The sequence below is a fragment of the Nomascus leucogenys genome, chromosome 1a, assembly GCF_006542625.1.
Source record: "Nomascus leucogenys isolate Asia chromosome 1a, Asia_NLE_v1, whole genome shotgun sequence".
NCBI lineage: Eukaryota > Metazoa > Chordata > Mammalia > Primates > Hylobatidae > Nomascus > Nomascus leucogenys.
This window is the reverse complement of record NC_044381.1, coordinates 16,010,281-16,028,805: the sequence shown is the minus strand read 5'-3', so window position 1 is coordinate 16,028,805 and position 18,525 is coordinate 16,010,281. Positions and strand designations below refer to the sequence as shown.

Here is an 18,525-nt window from a genome sequence, read left to right as displayed (position 1 = left end):
GTGACCCAGGGCTGCCTTCAGGCCACACCATCTGCGAGATGCGGTGGCCACTTGGCGAGGGAAAAGGACTGGCACCGGACCAAGGGCCAGGTGGATGCTTCCACGGATCCCAGGTGGGGCGCTGCTTTGACCTTGGCTTCGTCATCCCTGCGCTCTCTAGCTTCTTTCCATGTGTGCCCAGCCACCGCAGAGAACAGGCGGCAGGTAACCTTAGGAAACCCTCCCAGAGGGCGTGCCAGACCGGGAAACTTTATCTGGGAGGTGACTCCACCCACTTGGGCGGGGCGGCCGCCCGCTGGGGGCGGGCGGGGAGAGCCTGCTGGGGGCCGGGCAAGTGGCCCGGCCAGCGGCGCGGCGTCCGGGGAGGAAATGGATGCTGTGCGGGCCTGCCGGCTCCGGGGGCGGGGAAATCGAGTAGCTGCACTCAGGCCCCGCCCGAGACCCGGAGGGAGCGCCGGGCCGTCCCCTTTTTCCCTCTTTTGCGCTGGGCTGAGCCCAGAGCCGAGAGCAGGAGTCGGCTCTGAGTTCCCTGCTTGGTTTTTGGGTGGCAGCAGCCAGAGGAGGAATATGGCGCTCTTAGGCAGCCGAGCGGAGCTGGAAGCGGACGAGGTACGAGCCGATGGGGATTGCGGGCCCGGCCCCTGAAGCCCTGGACAAGAGTCCAGGAGAGAAAACTGAGCCCGGCTGGGACGGCCGAGGCCCCGCCCCCTTGGTCCCCTCTCTGGGGTGGGCGCGCGGGCTCCGGGTGGGGGCGTCCGGCCTTGGTAGGTTTGTCCCCGCTGGAGCTAGGAGAGTCCCTGCGGCCCGCCGAGCGGACGCGCTGCCAAGGTTCGGGGCGCCGGCCCCGTGGGTCGTGGGGATGGAGGACCCACGTCCTGTCGGCACTTGGATGGGCGTGAGGGCGCGGGAGCGTAGGAGCTGTTCCAGGCCGGCCCAGCGACGCCTGGGCTTTACGAAGTCTGACCCTGAAGTCCCGGCACTGGCCCTCTGGACTTCAGAGGGTTCGTGGAATCATCCCTCGACCTGGGAATCTCACCTTCTATGGAAGTTTCCTAGTGGCAGAACCGAAAGGCTTGCGATTGATGAAAAGAGGGGGCAGCCGGAGGAAAAATGAGTAGAGGGGTACCTGCCGGGACAGCAGGGCAGGGCTGCCACGGGCTGGGGCTGGATGGCCGGAGCCGCAGCCCAGGCTGTGGTGCTTCCCTCTCCCTCCACGGGGCCGGGACACTTCCCCTAGCAGGTCCTCAGGGTCGGTGGCGGCCGGAGGGAAACCACTTTGAGAACCGACTCCGGCCTCCTTTGGTTTCAACTGTGTTTGAGTAATTAGCCACTCCTCCAGTCGTGGCGCGCCCGGGCCTGAGCACTCAGGGGCTAGCGCGCCGGACCTGTTGATTTATTGACTATTCCTTTCAGCACCTGGCAACTCCAGAGACAGCGCTTTCCCTGCTCTTGAAGTTGAGACCGAGGCTCCAGCAGCAGCCAGCACCCACAGCTGCTGTTGCTGCCATCTTACCTGACTTGAATTGTACGAGTCGCTGCCTTTAGAAGTCTTTGGTTTCAAATGATGCAATAGTGGACGATCTGGAGGAGGCGGTTAAAATTCCCGTCCATCTCTAAGTGCCAGGAATCTCCTGACAAGGAATACTATACTTTAAATGTGGGCTGTAAAGTAAGCAAAAACAAAACAAAAACTGAATTACAGCTCCTTTACATGACAGAGAGACAAGAGGGCAAGCCGGGCTGTCCAGACGCTTGCTTACAGCCTGTCCCTTGCATTGAGGGTCCCAAGACTAGAGTGAAATATTTGAATTCCGATCTGTTTGTAGGAGAAGATTTGCTGTGCTTAAAACTATGTAATTCTCTAGATTAGGGCATTGTTGAGGCAGTGCTATTATTAATTAACACTGGGATACTAGGTGTAAACTGGGACTGTTTCGGACATACTTTGACAAATGGTCACCCCAGCTATGCTCACTGCCTACTAGATGAACGGTTGAGATGCATTAGCCGATGAGGAGGGAAGTTAGGTTTCTGTGGGTGAAACTCTGTGTGGAAGTTAGGTTTCAGAGTAGCAGAGAGCCTGGCACACAGACACTTGATAAATAAATATTTGTTGAATGAATGAAAGACTGCAGAAAAGATGTTGCTTAATAACATCTCAGTTTTTGCCATATCATTCATTTATTTTTCTTCATTCATTAACTATTAGGCTTCCGTTACATGCTAGGTACTGTACTAGTGCTAGTTGATGAGCAAAATGCAAATTGAATTCTTTGTTCATGCCAAATTTACTTTTGTCCCTCACAGTGTACCACTTCCATTGCTATAAACTGAGCAAGCATTTATTGAGCTTCTACTTTGGGCTCAAACTTGGTAGGTGCCTTAGAGAAGGCATAGTTTTGCCTGTTTACGGTTCTCAGTCTGATTAGTGAGATATGACCTGGGTACAAGAACTCTAAAAAGGAGCTCAAGTAAGTGTAAGCAAGTAAGAAGTAGTGTGTTGTAGACTGGATACCCTTGATTTATTTGTAAAAAGTCCCTTACTGTAAATGGGCTTGAAGAACTCTAACCTCGAGTTCATAAGACCCTGTTCTTCAATTTCAAATAAGCTGAATAGCTTATTTCAGCTGGGAAGCTTTTCACGTATTTAAGAAGAGTCTGATAGTCTTTGTGGCCATATTTGATATTGATAGTTTTTAATGGCCATTATTTGATATTCTAGGGAAGTTAAAAGGGACAAAGTGATATAGTTGGAAAATTACCAGGCTAGGTTTTAGGTAACCTGGTTCTTCCCTTTGTTCATCACTTATGTGTGTAAACAGCTGACTAGGTGCCAAGCGCTGTACTAGCCTGGAGGTACAACAGTGAACAAGACAGACAAAGTCCTTCCCATGACTGTTGACCTTGATTGATCAAGTCTGTCAACCTCAGAGGGCTCTTTCAGTTCCCTTATCTGAAGAAGGAGGGGCTGGATTAGCCGTAAGTGTTCTTCCAGCTCTAAAGATCTGGGCTTTTATTGAGATGGGGGAGCGGGGTGTGGGGGAGGTTGGGGGAGAAGGAGTTTCTTTTGGGAGAAGAGCTAATAATATGAAAATCTTTTTTCTTTAAAAGTACCCAAGGAATGAATGATAATGGTAGAGAAGCTCTCATGGTAGCTGTGGGATGGAGGTTTTCTTGGGTAAACTGATTTTTTAATTTGTGTTTTTTAGGTGCTGGTATGATAAATTCGGGAGCATAGAAGTTAGGACTTGCATCCTCATTGGAGGCAAAAATTGGTTATTGGGGAGCACAAGCATCTTAGATATTATAATGGTGTGTGGCCATTTAAAGATCAATCAACAAAAGCTTATTAATATTTGTATTTCTCATTGGGTTTTCTTGCATATTACACTAGCAACATTGATAATGGGTTCATGGATGATGTACAGAATATATTCAAGGTCAATCCAACAAATTTATAACATAGAGATGGCTGTGATTGGAAGACTTTCTCTCTAGTTGCCTGATCTTGGAGTCATTTTGGTTGGTTACCTTCACATACTTATGGGCTATCATTGGGTGCCTTGTGGCTTGCTTATATTTGGCCCTCAAATATAAGGATTTGAGAATTGAATGAAAATCATTTATATTTTATTATTTAATTCAATTAAGATTATTCAACTCAACCAATAATTATCTCAAGTGCCGAAAAGGAAAACATTAACAGTATTTGAATTAATATGTAGCAGCTAATTAAGTTAAAAATTTTCTCATATGAGGCCGGGTGCGGTGGCTCATGCCTGTAATCCCAGCACTTTGGGAGGCCGAGGCGAGTGGATCACCTGAGGTCAGGAGTTCGAGACCAGCCTGGCCAACATGGTGACACCCCGTCTCTACTAAAAATAACAAAAAAATTAGCTGGGCGTGGTGGCGGGCACCTGTAATCTCAGCTACTTGGGAGGCTGAGGCAGGAGAATCGCTTGAACCTGGGAGGCAGAGGTTGCAGGAGCTGAGATTGCACCATTGTACTGCAGCCGGGGCAACAAGAGTGAAACTCCATCTCAGAAAAAAAAAAAATTTTTTTCTCATATGAAACAAAAGTTCACTAAAAATCACTTTTCAGCCTGAGTAACGCAGTAAGACCCTGTCTCTACAAAAATAAAAATATGAATAGTTAGCTGGGCATGGTGGTGCCCGCCTGTAGTCCTAAGTTATTCTGGAGGCTGAGGTGGGAGGATCACTTGAGCCCAGGAGTTTGAGGCTGCAGTGAGCTCTGATCATGCCACCGCACTCCAGCCTGGGTGACAGACCCCGTTTCAAAAAAAAAAAAAAAAAAGAAAACACTTTTCAGAAAATAACTTTTTCAATAGTTTTACTTTTGCTGGAAAATAACAGTTTTGAATGTTTTTTGGAAAGTTGATTACATTGCTATTATGTAGGTATAGAAATTGATAATTTGCATATATAATTTGATGTATTATATTTAACATTATATTAAAAGTCACTCAGCAAATACAGTTATAAGGCTAAATGTTCATAGCTGTTTTTTTTTTTGAGTTGGAGTCTCGCTCTGTTGCCCAGGCTGGAGTGCCGTGGCGCGATCTCGGCTCACTGCAACCTCCGCCTCCCGGGTTCAAGCGATTCTCCTGCTTCAGCCTCCCGAGTAGCTGGGACTACACACGTGCGCCACCACGTCCAGCTAATTTTTGTGTTTTTAGTAGAGACGGGGTTTCACCATGTTGGCCAGGATGGTCTTGATCTCTTGACCACGTGATCCTCGGCCTCCCAAAGTGCTGGGATTACAGGCATGAGCCACTGCGCCTGGCCAAATGTTCATAGCTTTTTAAACTTTTTTTTTTTTTTTGGTGAGGGATGGAGTTTTGCTCTTGTCATCCAGGCTGGAGTGCAATGGCATGATCTCGGCTCACTGCAACCTCTGCCTCCCGGGTTCAAGCAATTCTCCTGCCTCAGCCTCCCGAGTAGCTTGGATTACAGGCGCCCACCCACCACCATGCCCAGCTAATTTTTGTATTTTTAGTAGAAACAGGGTTGGCCAGGCTGGTCTCAAACTCCTGACCTCAGGTGACCCACCCACCTCAGCCTCTCAAAGTGCTGGGATTACAGGTGTGACCAACTGCACCGGCTTTTTTTTTTTTTTTTTTTTCTGAGACGGAATCTCGCACTGTCACCCAGGCTGGAGTGCAGTGGCACAATTTCGGCTCACTGCAACCTCTGCCTCCCGGATTCAAGCAATTCCCCTGCCTCAGCCTCCCGAGTAGCTGGGATTACGGGCATGTGCCACCACACCTGGCTAATTTTTTTGTATTTTTAGTAGAGATGAGGTTTCACCATATTGGCCAGGCTGGTCTCGAACTCCTGACCTTGTGATCCACCCACCTCGACCTCCCAAAGTGCTAGGATTACCAGGCGTGAGCCACCGCGCCCGGCCTCTTTTTTAAAGACAGAGTCTTGCTTGGTCACCCAAGCTGGAGTGCAGTGGCGTGATCTTGGCTCATTGCAACATCTGCCTCCCGACCTCAAGTGATTCTCCTGCCTCAGCCTCCGGAGGAGCTGGAATTGCAGGTGCCCACAACCACACCCAGCTAATTTTTGTATTTTTTTCAGTAAAGATGGGGTTTCACCATGTTGGCCAGGCTGGTCTCAAACTCCTGACCCCAAGTGATCCACCCACCTTGGCCTCCCAGTGTGCTGGGATTACAGGCGTGAGCCACTGTGCCCAACCTTAAACTTAACTTTTAAAATATTTGTTGAGTCATTCTGATCCTATTATTGAATTAAAAAAGTAAGCTTTATACTTAGGCTCCTTTGAGGGTTGATAATGAAAAAAATTAAGACACACTGTCTAGGAAATAAATGGCTTATGTGACATGCTTTTACGGCCTGCTTTTTGGCCCAGGAATTTTTAGATCTAATTCTGATTTGGCTAATTTCTCTTTGGAAGTTTAGATGAAGTTTTGATAAAATTCATTACCACAGTTTTCTTTCTTTTCTTTTTTTTTGTTTTGAGATGGACTCTCGCTCTGTTGCCCAGGCTGGAGTGCAGTGGCACGATCTCAGCTCACGGCAACCTCTGCCTCCCGGGTTCAAGTGATTCTCCTGCCTCAGTCTCCCGAGTAGCTGGGATTACAGGCATGCACCACCACGACCATCCAATTTTTTGTATTTTTAATAGAGACGGGGTTTCTCCATGTTGGTCAGGCTGGTCTCAAACTCCTGACTTCAGGTGATTCGCCCGCCTGGGCCTTCCAAAGTGCTAGGATTATAGGCATGAGCCACTGCTCCCAGCTGAGATTTATTCTTTCATTCCACCAATGTTCATTGAACGCCTGTCAGGTCCTAACAGTCTTTAAATGCTGGATATATGCACTAAAACAAGACAATTATTACCCTTGAGGAGCACAATGTCAAGCAAAACACTTAACACAAGTCACTGTACTATTTCTATCTTTGGGTTAGGGTAGGTTTTAGGTCGGAAGGTCATATAATTTATCATTCAAAGCAGGGCACTCTGAGTAAATGAGTGCTTTCGGTAATTGCACTAAGACAACAGGTACAAACAGGGATGATTGGCTTCCCTTGTTTAGGGTCCGGCAAAGACTTGAAAGGAGAGATGGTATTTGAACTAGGTTTCAAAGGGCAAGTGGGGCTGTGTTGGGCCCCCCAGTGGGAAGGCCTTGGGGGAGGTTGAGATGAGTGGGAATAAGAGAGCACTTGGTACAGTAGTGAAGGAGAGTGTCGAGGGCAGAAACCAAAAAGGCTGGCTTGGATCGTGAGTCATTGTGTCCTGAATGTGGTCACGCTAAGGAGTTTGGGTTGTATCTTCTAAAAAATAGGAACCTGGAAGGTTTTTGTTTTTTTTTTTTGAGATGGAGTTTTACTCTTTCGCCTAGGCTGGAGTGAAGTGGTGGGATCTTGGCTCACTGCAACCTCTGCCCCCACGGCCCGGGTTCAACTGATTCTCCTGCCTCAGCGTTCCGAGTAGCTGGGATTACAGGTGCCTGCTACCATGCCCGGCTAATTTTTATTTTTAGTAGAGATGGGATTTTGCCATGTTGGCCAGGCTGCTCTTGAACTCCTGACCTCAGGTGATCCACCTGCCTTGGCCTCCCAAAGTGCTGGGATTACAGGTGTGAGCCACTGCAACCAGCCACATGGAAGGTTTTTGAGGAGGCAATTGTTGTAATATTGCTGATTTTAGGAAGATAAATCAGGTGAAGTAGATGAAGCCAGGATGTGGAGGTGGCAGAAGGAGGACAAAAGGCTGTTGCAACAGTTAGTGTGGAAGATGATGAGTAATGAAGTAGAGTAGAGGCTGTGGCATTGGACAGAAGAGGCCAGAGTTGAAGGATTTCTCAGAACATGAAAGAGGACTTGACTTGGTGGCCCGTCCCCCAGTTTGAGGGTCAGTGGTGCGGTGAGGGAGGAGCCATTGAGTAATAATTCTGGGTTCCTTGTGTGACTGGGTGGGGGTGCTGTCCCCTAAGGAGAAGGAGTAGAGTTCATTCCTGTCTTCTTTCAGCTGGGTAGGAGATGGGGAAGGACAGCAAGCAGATGAAACTAACCCCTATGGCTCACTGAATTTTCTGATTGCGGAGCACGGGCCATTTGTTCATGAGGGTATGCATTTGGGCAGAGTTAAGAGAGAGTGTTTGTAAATTGGTAAGGCAGGTTAGTGGAAGGAAGCAGCATCACGTTACCGTCAGTCCCAACTCCAGCTCAGGTTAACAAACAGACATTTTCCTGAAATGTTCAATCTTGAGTCTCTTTTGAAACCCTGTTTTTTGACAGCTGTTTTTCTAGTGAAACTTTTCCTCATTTTCTCCTCTCCTCCCCCTGTACCTGGATACCCACTTCCTTCCCTTCAAGTCTGGGTAACACATATGCTTCTGCAGGCAAGTATCAGTTCTTCCTGTGCTAGCTGCTTGCCTTCTTATCTCAGTTTCCTGCCCATGGGTGCTGTTACCAGTTATTCAGTGTGAATCTGATACTGTGAGTTCAGTGAGGCTCAGAGTTTCCATCTAGCCATCTGTTGACAGCCGACCAATCTCCAGTCTTGGGTGCCCCAGTACCATCTCAGGCTGAGTCTCTTGAAGTTACTTTGTATTCACTTCCCAAAGATGAGTACCTGGGGACTCCTGTGGGTGCCTTTGAGGCTTCCTGGGGGAGGGATTTTCCTTTTTGGAGCCTCCCATTGGCCACCACCTTAGTCAGCACTCTCCTCTTCTCCCCCTGTGTTTCGTGGATCTGTGCTCCTCCTGATGCACCAAGTCCATTTATACCCAGAGACACCATGGCCAGCTGCTGTATTGGTGATGTCATCACACCTCTCTAAAGGGACTTCTGAAGTGGGGAGTGCCTGGCGGTTCCTAATGCCATCATGCATCTTCAGCTCTTTATTTAAAGACTAGGCGTGTAGTAAATGCTTTTCGTTGTGATCTGTGGATGTGTCCCCTTGGTACTGCTGATATTATGCTGTCATATACACAGGGCCTACATAATTTAAAATATTTTGGTGAAATGATACATTGTATGTTTGTTGGATCTGAAGGTAACTAGTGAGTGACAATTTTTCAGTCTGACTTAATGTGTTGAGTGTTGTGTTAGGTGCTGGACAAGCAAATGCAGCTCCTGCCTCGGGTTATGGTCTAGTGGAGAGCGGGGGCATGTGTGTGCTGAGAACCACCTGGTGGAGGAGGGATGCCAGGGTACTTTGGGAGCACAGAGCAGGGCACCTCTCCTGGGAGAGAGGATAGTCAGGAATGGTTTCCTGGAGGAGGCCATTTCTTAGACATTCTGAGTCAAGAAGAATGAGTAGCGGTTAGCCATGGAGAAGTGATGTGGGGAAGGGGGAGCTCTTGAAGTGTCTTCCAGGAGAGGGAATGGTGGGATAATGTGCAGAGGTGAGGAAGAGCCTGTGGTGCTCTGGACAGGTGGAGTGTCAGAAAACAAGGCTGGAGGGGTACTTTGTTAGTTCTCCAGAGAAATGGGACATAATATATAGATAGATGAGAGGGGATTTATTATGGGAGTTGTCTCACATAATTATTGATATGGTTTGGCTGTGTCCCCACCCACATCTCATCTTGAGTCATAGCTCGCATAATCCCCACGTGTCATGGGTGGGACCCAGTAGTAGGTAATTGAATCATGGGGGTGGGTTTTTTTCCATGCTCTTCTTGTGACAGTGAATAAGTCTTATGGGATCTGATGGTTTTATAAAGGGCAGTTCCCCCGCACACACACTCTCTTGCCTGCTGCCATATAAGATGTGCCTTTGCTCCTCCTTCATCTTCCACCATGATTGTGAGGCCTCCGCAGCCATATGGAAATGTGATTCCATTAAACCTCTTTTTCTTTATAAATTATCCAGTCTTGGGTATTTCTTCATAGCAGTATGAAAATGGACTAATACAATTATGGAGCTTGAGAAGCCCTACCATATGCTGTCTGCAAGCTGGAGAGCCGCAGAGGCTGGTAGTGTGCCTCAGTCCACGCCCAGAGGCCTCAAAACCATGGAAGCTGATGGTATAACTCAGTCTGAGGATGAAGGCTTGAGAACCTGGGGGACTACAGGTGCAAGTTCTGGAGACCGAATGCTGGAGAACCTTGAGTTCTGATGTCCAAGAGAAGGAGAAAAAGGACTTCCTAGCTCCAGAAGAGGGAACAAGCAAATTTGGCTTTCCTCTGTCTTCTTGTTCTATCTGGGTCCTCTGCTGAGTGTATGGTACCCAACACTTTGGGTGAGGGTAGGTCTTCCTTACCCTGTTCATGGATTCAAATGCCAGTCTCTTCTGGAAACACTCTCTCAGACATACCCAGAAATAAAATCTTTACCTGTTCTCTCTATCTGGGTATCGCTTAATCCAGTCAACTTGACACCTAAAATTGACCATCACTGGTAAGAAGGGCCGTTCAGAGACTTTCTTTTTTTTTTTTTTTTTTTTTTTTTGAGACGCAGTCTCACTCTGTCGCCCAGGCTGGAGTGCAGTGGCGCGATCTCGGCTCACTGCAAGCTCCGCCTCCCGGGTTCACGCCATTCTCCTGCCTCAGCCTCTCCGAGTAGCTGGGACTACAGGCGCCCGCCACCACGCCCGGCTAATTTTTTTGTATTTTTAGTAGAGACGGGGTTTCACCATGGTCTCGATCTCCTGACCTCGTGATCCGCCCGCCTTGGCCTCCCAAAGTGCTGGGATTACAATCGTGAGCCACCGTTCCCGGCCGAGACTTTCATGTCAGATTGTGGAGATCATAGTGTGCGTCTGCGGGTTTCAGTGAGGAGCGGTGGGGAGTGAGCAGTACTTTAGGTGGCTCCCTGGCAAGGCATGGAGGCTGATTGGAGGTAGACAAGCCCAGAGTGACGGAGGCTGGTGTTTTGTTTTGTTTGTTGAATGACTATTGGGACTCACTGATGACCCAAGGGTACCTAAGTATTAAGGTAACATGATGGGTTAGATATGGTGTGGACCCCTCTGAAAAAGACAGTCAGAAATGTGGACACAGACAGCTGTAACCTGGAGTGCAGGGCAGAGTCTAGAGAGGGTTCAAGTGGCCTGTGCTCCAAGGAGAAGAGGAGAAGAGGGCTGTCACAGGGTGGTCAACCTGGACATTCTCCTGCCTGCTGCCCACCCCACCTGCTGACTTGTTTCCAGACCAAGTCTTTACTGACTAGCTGTGTGACTTAGAGCAAGTCCCTTAATGTTTTTGAGCCTTGTTTTCCTCATAGGCGACACGAAGGAGTTGAAACTGATGATCTGTCTGTAAAAGTTCCTTTGAGTTTTTGACATGTGTCTTCTAGAAGGTGACATTCGACCTGGGCTTCATGAGGTGGAATTTCAGCCGGCAGCAAGGGAGGAGATTACCCCTCATTCCTTCAGGCAGAGGGAACAGCAGGGGAACTGCGCTCCTCAGGCATGGTGAAGTAGGATGCAGGCCATCTGGTTGGAGCACAGCGTATGCCCCCTTTAAGTGATTAAGGCAGGAGAGCTGCTGTGAGTGTGTTCCAGTCAGATTGATCAGAATCTGGCCTTGAATGCTTAGCTACCGAGTTTGGCTTTTCTTTTTTCTTTTCTTTTTTTTTTTCTTAAAGAGACAGGGTCTCGCTCTGTCACACAGGCTAGATTAGAGTGGTGTGATCATGATTTACTGCAGACTTGACCCCCTGGGCTCAGGGGATCCTCTTGGCTCGCATGATCCCCCAGCCTTGGCCTCCCAAAGTGCTGAGACTACAGGCATGAGCCACCATGCCTGGCCCTGCCTTTTAAAAAAATTTGCTTTTGGCCGGGCACAGTGGCTCATGTCTGTAATCCCAGCACTTTGGGAAGCCGAGGCAGGGGAGTATCACCTGAGATCAGGAATTTGAGACCAGCCTGGCCAACATGGTGAAACCCAGTCTCTACTAAAAATACAAAAATTTGCTGGGCATGGTGGCACATGCCTGTAATCCCAGCTACTCAGGAGAATTGCTTGAACCTGGGAGGCGGAGAGTGCAGTGAGCTGAGATTGAGCCATTGCGCTCCAGCCTAGGCAAAAAGAGTGAAATTCCTTCTCAAAAAAAAAAAAAAATTGCTTTTTTTGACAGTGGAGACACACATGCACCCTTCTGTATTTGGGCAATATTTTTGCTTTTCTTCTTCTTTTGGGGTAAAGGAAGCAATAATAATGATTTCCATTTGTTTGGTTTCACTTTCCCTTTCCCAACCCCATTTCTAAGGTACAGTTTTAAACAGATGCCTGTAAACTGAAATGCAGTGGGTGGTTAAGGAGACCGACAAGGTCAGAGGCACTTGGGTAATTTCACAGGTTTATGTTTCATCACATAGACTTTTACCTTCGGACTAAGTTCTGAGATAGAAAACCAACCTGAGCCACAGTGCTGGTGTGGGCTGTAGGACCAATTACAGCTTCTTTGAGGAAGTGCTTGATCCTCCTTTTTTCCCTCCCGGCTTTCTCAGACCACTTTGTCCTGGCATTCTGGACAACCATGAGTCACAGTCCTTCCACTCAGAACCAAAGGAAACAAACCTCAGATTCTCACATTGTTTTTCAGACCAAATGGAGTATTATCTTTTTGAGAGGAGGTGGACAAGACAGATGAGGACAGAGAGGGAGAGTCCTCAAGAGGGGGAAGTGAGGCCTGACTCCAAAATCCTCCCCGAAAAGTACTCATATGTCACCCCCTGTGCAGAATCATCAATCAAGGGCTCGTTGACCCAGACCAGGTCCTGCATGTGCAGAGCAGCACTGAGTTTCTGAGAGAGCGGCCAGCTGGGCTGAGATTCTGGCTTCCCATTTGCTCTCTGACTTTGAACATGTGATTTCACTTATGACATTCTTCATTTATGAAGGATGAAGTCAGATTATATTTTATAAAGCACCTGACACATAGAAGGTACTATTAAAATGCAAATTTACTTTCTCTTTATGCTTTTAAAGTCTTGCTGCCACTGGTTCATTATCTATGGATTTAATGAAGAATCTGCAGCTAACATTTCAGTGTGTTAAAATATATTTTTACCTTCTTTTTGCAGTCAATTGAAAAGAGAATTCTACAGAAGAAACAGAAGGGAAGTGATTGGCCCAAGGTCACTCAGCTGGCTTAGGCACAGAATCAGGGTTAGAAGCTAGATTCCCTAACTCTAAACCCTTTGCCCTTTACAGTAGGTCAAACAGCCACAAACTTCTCAAACTTGACCAAGAGGTTAAATGCAGCCTGCCCACCTCCTGCCTATTTTTGTAAATAAAGTTTTATTGGAAAACAGCCATACCCATTTGTTTAGGTGTTGCCTATGGCTACTTTTGCCCTACTGTGGTACAGTTGGGAAACAGATGTGTGGCTCACACAGCCTAAATATTTATATACCTTTTATGGAGGAAGTTTGCTGACCCCGGTATTAGGTGGTCAGCAAACTTCTGACCTTCTAGGGGTGTTGTAAGCTTGTTCGTAATGTGTTGTAAGCCTTATGAATTAAATGTGCTTATTTCCTTCATGTGCATGTAAGCATCAAAAAATAGGAAAAATAGAAAATTACTTGACACATCCCATTAATTGGTTTGGTTGTAAGTTCTGGAGTCAGTTGGACGTGGGTTTGAATCCCTGCTCCTCCATGTATAACCTGGGATAAGTTAACTCAGTCTATCTATTTCATATTCACCAGAGAAATGGCGACAATACAGCCTGTTGTGAGGGTTCAAGGAGGCCTATGCAGCGCTTAGCGTGGGGGGCTCAAAAGTTGGCTTGTGGCATTGTTGTCAAGGCTGCACTCTGTGGCTGCTCACAGGCATTGTGTAAAGATTGGCCCAGCCAGGGTCTTGCAGAAAAACCTTCCTCTGTGATGGAGTCCTGTAGGATAAATAAGCCACCTCTCAGGCTAATACCCAGGACTCCAGCTGGGAAATTCCTTGTGAGCAATTTGTGAAGGAGACCACCTGGGGAGGTAGATGGCCTTCTATCATTGCAGCTATCTGTTTAGGAACAGAAGGGAGGCAGTTTTTGTGTGACTCAGTTCCCAAGCTTAAATTTTCCCTTTGGCATGATGAGTTTAGGTCCCGAGATTTTATTTTCCTTTAACGTTAAGTATTCAACTCAGTGGATTTTTAGTAACTTTACAGAATTGCATAGCTATCACCACAATCCAATTTAAGAACATTTCTATCACCCTATAAGGATTTCTCTAACCATTTTTTTCTCACTTTAGTACACTTGTAATACTTAATTAAAAAATTAAAAACCACCAAGAGAAAGTAAAATTTCCCAGACAGAAATAAAAATGAGCAGTCAATATATATGATGAGGATAAAGCACAAGTGTTAGGCATCACAAATCAAGACCGGGAGAGCACGGGTGCTTTTGGGTCAGTGTTTGGCTTTGGCTCTCACGCGGGACATCATCAGGGGGGTCAAGGGCTGTGTGAATTACTCCTGCCCACATGAATAATTTGTTCCATTTGCAAGAAAGCAGATGATATGTAGTTCATATGGATGATGACTTTTCCTGATTTTCTATTCATTCCTTAAGGCAGCTGCTATTTATCCAACATGTTTAGGTTCCTGCTGGAAGTATGCACAAACAGTTGCATTTCTAAGCCATTACGAGTGAACAAAAGGAAATATCACTGGATCCAAAGTCTCAAGTAGGACAAAGAATAAAAAAAAATCAGCCTCTTTCCTGGCATACCTGAATTTCAGATTCGTGGTGTCTGTTCCTAGCAAGACATGTGGGAGAGAGGAAGGAATATAGGTAGGCTTGCAAGGTAGCAGACCTGTGGAGTTCTGCCATTTGCCGGCATTGTGCCTTTGATCAAGTAACTTAACCTCTCTGTGAGCTTCAGTTTCCTGATCAATCAAATGGGGATTCTAATGTCCGCCTCATAGTGGCTGTGTGCAGCTCTGGTGCCTCAGTGCCTGTCATACTTTAAATACTTATTTGCATCCATTAATTTAATTAGCATTTGTGTATAAAGTTTACTTTTTGTAAGTACATTCATATGACTAGAGTTTTACAGAGCAGGAAAGAATCATAATAAGATTATTTAAACTACTGCAACTAGCCATATCGAACATTTTGGTATTAAATATTCGTTTACTGATAGTCATTTTATTTTTGGGAGGAAAGGTTTTGTTTTTATTTTAAAATACCAACACTGGTAAATGTCCTTTTGGAGGACTGGCTGAAGCCAGGTAACCAAGGGCAAGACACTTTGAGCCACAGTTTCCTCACTTATACAGTGGGGCTAAATGATATAATGTATGCAACTTGCTGCCTGGGGTAGATAAGGAACATTCACAAAAATAAGGATAATTATACTTTAAAAGCATGTAATTAAGTGCTGCTAGAGGTCTGGGGTGTTCACATTTCTAACAACTTGCTTATTTAGTAATAATAGCCTATGAGAGTTCCCTGACCCCCCTCATGGGATGTGTGACTGGGTGTGGCTTGTCTGTTCGGCTGCCGTGCATGCTCAAACCCCTTATGGGAGGGGGAGCACACGGATGGGCAGGTGCAGAAGCTGGGGCAAGTGCCCCTGGGCTCTAGCCTCACGGCAGCATCCAGTGGGTGGGTGTCTGTGACTCCCAAAGCCCAAGTGGCATGTGTTACAGTGTGCTCTTCTAACCTTGCCGTCCACGGATGGCTTAAGTGTTAACCAGCTCAGTGTCCTCTTGGTACCCAGGCCTTTGTCCAGTGTCCAGGAAGAATCAGGTTGCACATGGACTTGAAGGATGAATGTGGGGGCTTTATTGAATGGTGGAGGTGGCTCTCAGTGGGATGAATGGGGAGCTGGAAGGGGGATAGAGTGGGAAGATGATCTTCCCCTGGAATGTGGTTGTCCAGCAGCCAATCTCCTCTCCAACCATCCCCAGCTGAACTCCTCTCGATGATGTTCAGATACTCCTTCTCTTCTCTTTGCGGTGCCATTCTTCTGCTCTTCTGTTCATTTCCTTGTGGAGCTAAGGTTTTGGCATTTATATGGGTACAGGATAGGGGATGTGGTGGGCCAAAAGGTAACTTTTGGGTGCAAAAACAGGAATAGGAATGCCCATTCTCATTTAGGGCTGTGGGTTTCGAGGCCTGAGAATGGGGCCTTTGCTGGGGAACTGCTCTCTTCTATCCAGTATTTCCATGTCTCCTGTCCATATCATATGGATGTATTGGTATTTCTCACAACTTTGATATAAAACATTGAGATTCTTGGTATGCTTTTTCATCTGGCAATCTATCAAAATGTAGTTTGATTTCACAAATGGTAGAAATGACTTTATTAAGGTGTTGGGTTCCACAAGCTTAATTATATAGCTAATTTTATTTGAAATTTACAAAGTAAAGCTACTAGCTTAGAAAGAATCATTTTTTTATGGTTTTTTTTTTTTTTTTTTTTGAGACGGAGTCTCGCCCTGTTGCCCAGGCTGGAGTGCAGTGGCGCCATATCGGCTCACTGCAAGCTCCGCCTCCCGGGTTCACGCCATTCTCCTGCCTCAGCTTCCCGAGTAGCTGGGACTACAGGCCCACGCCACCATGCCCGGCTAATTTTTGTATTTTTTAGTAGAGACGGGGTTTCACTGTGTTAGCCAAGATGGTCTCAATCTCCTGACTTTGTGAGCCACTGTGCCCAGCCAGAAAGAATCATTTTTTTTTCTAAAGGTTTTCTTGTCTTTACCTCCCTTTATAGTTTATGGCAGAGGAGCTTACACTTTAACTTAAATGAAGGTGCCCCTGTTTGATATATGCAAGCCCAGTCCAAGAGGGTACTTCAGGTCTGTAAGCTTGGGGAAGCGAGTACCACATGGCAATAGATTAGGCTCAGACATTTTAAGACAGAGGGACATGTGACATGCCTAATGAACTCTTATCTCTTTGTTAAAGACCGCAAAGCATTCCATTTCAACTGTGGCAACTGGAGACAATCATCTCTTCCGTAACTCTGTTACGATTGACCTGTTCTGTTGTCTCTAGCTATTTCTCAGCTTTCTTAATTTTGGCAGTTCTTTATTTTCAGATTGACCATTCAGCTTTGTCAGATGTCACTATAGATTTCTCTCCCTCTCTCTTAATGAGAAATGATTTTAAGAGATTGTGTTTTAGCCATATACGCTATTATTCTCATTCAAATACTGATGGCCCTTTGGGCTCCCCTCCAAGCATTCAGGGCAAAGAGTAAACAGATCAGTTAAGATTTAGTAATGAAACTCAGCTTTAGACAATGGCAAATCAAGCAGACCTCCAGTATCTTCATTTTAATAAAGTCCATTTTGGAATGAAAAAGAATTAGAAAAATAAGTCTTATTGCTGAAGTTTAGCTATGCCTTAGCCTTCTAAGATTCCTTGACAAAACAGAATTCTCATAATAAGCTAGTTCTAGGTATTAGAATTTTCTGAGAGGGGATAAATTGTGAGAAATTTGGAAGTTCCCCAGGCCAAATTTGGGACAATTTGAGCAACAAAATAATTAAGAACAGTAGAGTATTATGGGCCATAGAAAGTAATAGGAATCCCTGAGTGCACATGGATGATAAAGAAATAACTAGACAGCTAAATGAGGGAGATGGAAGACTTTTGCTTTGGTAGAATGCCAGAGACAGATTGGCAGAAATGGAAGGAGTGCTGATTTTGGAAGCTCAGTTTCAGCGTCATTGTAAATATTGAGTCAGGCAGTACCACCCTAGGTGCTAAATCTAGGGCTACTTTGGGTGAGGAACATGATGTTTACCTATCTTACACTATCTCACCGGAGACTTCTTATTAGTTGCAAGACAAATATAGTAACTATGCAGTGGAGAAATAGGACAACACCTTGACCAGGTGACCAAAATTAACATCACAGGTGGAAGCAGATGAACATCTGTGCCTCTGGATATAGATGCCCTTAGGAGGACACTGTCTATTCTGTAGTCATCTAACCTGACTCTAATCACAAGGAAACATCAGAGAAACTTTAAATGAGGAACAGGAAGATACTACTGTTTAAAAGAGAGAAAGGCTGTGGTCTCCAAGACTGTTGGTATCATAAAACATAAGGGCTGTGAAAATGTTTCAGATTAAAGGAGGCTAAAGAGTTGTGACCGCCAGATGCCAAAGCTGAGCCTAGACTGATTCCTGTTCTGTAGGGGAGAAAATGCTGTGAAGGATATTGCTGGGTCAGTTGACAGAACTGGGTTGTGGGCAATAGTGTAAAGTAGTTTAATTTATGGAAGTAGAGAACTCCACTGTGGCGATGTAAGAGGATATCCTTATTTTTAGGAAACATGCACTGAAGTATTTAGAGGTAAAGGATCACAGGGTTTACAATTCGCTCTCAAATGGTTCAGGAAAAAAATACTGTTTGGCTAGACTGATTGATAGGAAGGGAAAGGGAGGTGGAGAGGGTGAGAGCAGATTATAAGCAGATGGGGCAAAATGTTCACAATAGATAAATTTGGTAAATGGCACACAGGTGTCCTTTGTATATTCTTTTTTTTTTTTAATATATATTTTATTTTGAGGCGGAATCTCGTTCTGTCCCCCAGGCTGTAGTGCAGTCACGCGATCTCGGCTCACTGTGAGCTCCGCCTCCCGGGTTCACGCCATTCTCCTGCCTCAGCCACCTGAGTAGCTGGGACTACAGGCGCCCGCCACCACGCCCGACTAATTTTTTTGTATTTTTAGTAGAGACAGGGTTTCACTGTGTTAGCCAGGATGGTCTCGATCTCCTGACCTCGTGATCTGCCCGCCTCGGCCTCCCAAAGTGCAGGGATTACAGGCGTGAGCCACCGCTCCCAGCCTGTATATTCTTTTAAAAATTAAAACAATTCTTAATTATGGGTACATAATAGGCATATACATGTATACCGTACATGTGATATTTTGCTACAGGCATACAATGTGTAGTAATCACATCAGGGTAATTGGAGTATCTATTACTTCAAGCATTTATCATTTAGTTGTGTGTATATTCTTATTCTGGCAACTTTTTGGTAAGTTTGAACTTATTTCTAAATAGAAAGTTTTTAAAAAGTTGTCTAGAGACTGAAAGTAAACAAACAAATACACTGGGC

At 45.9% G+C, this 18,525-nt stretch overlaps 1 protein-coding gene across 2 annotated transcripts in view; it reads left to right on the top strand.

The window, feature by feature from the left end:
* Positions 1 to 338: 338 nt before the first annotated feature.
* Positions 339 to 18,525, top strand: part of TTC39B (tetratricopeptide repeat domain 39B) — a 131,979-nt gene continuing 113,792 nt past the window's right edge. Inside the window, exon 1 of one of the 2 annotated variants that reach the window (XM_012500614.2) lies at positions 339 to 609. In XM_012500614.2, the coding sequence (XP_012356068.1) occupies positions 370 to 609 (240 nt within the window). In that variant the 5' untranslated portion in view covers positions 339 to 369. The remainder of the gene's footprint in view (positions 610 to 18,525) is intronic. The other variant, XM_030816455.1, reaches the window with a different exon arrangement.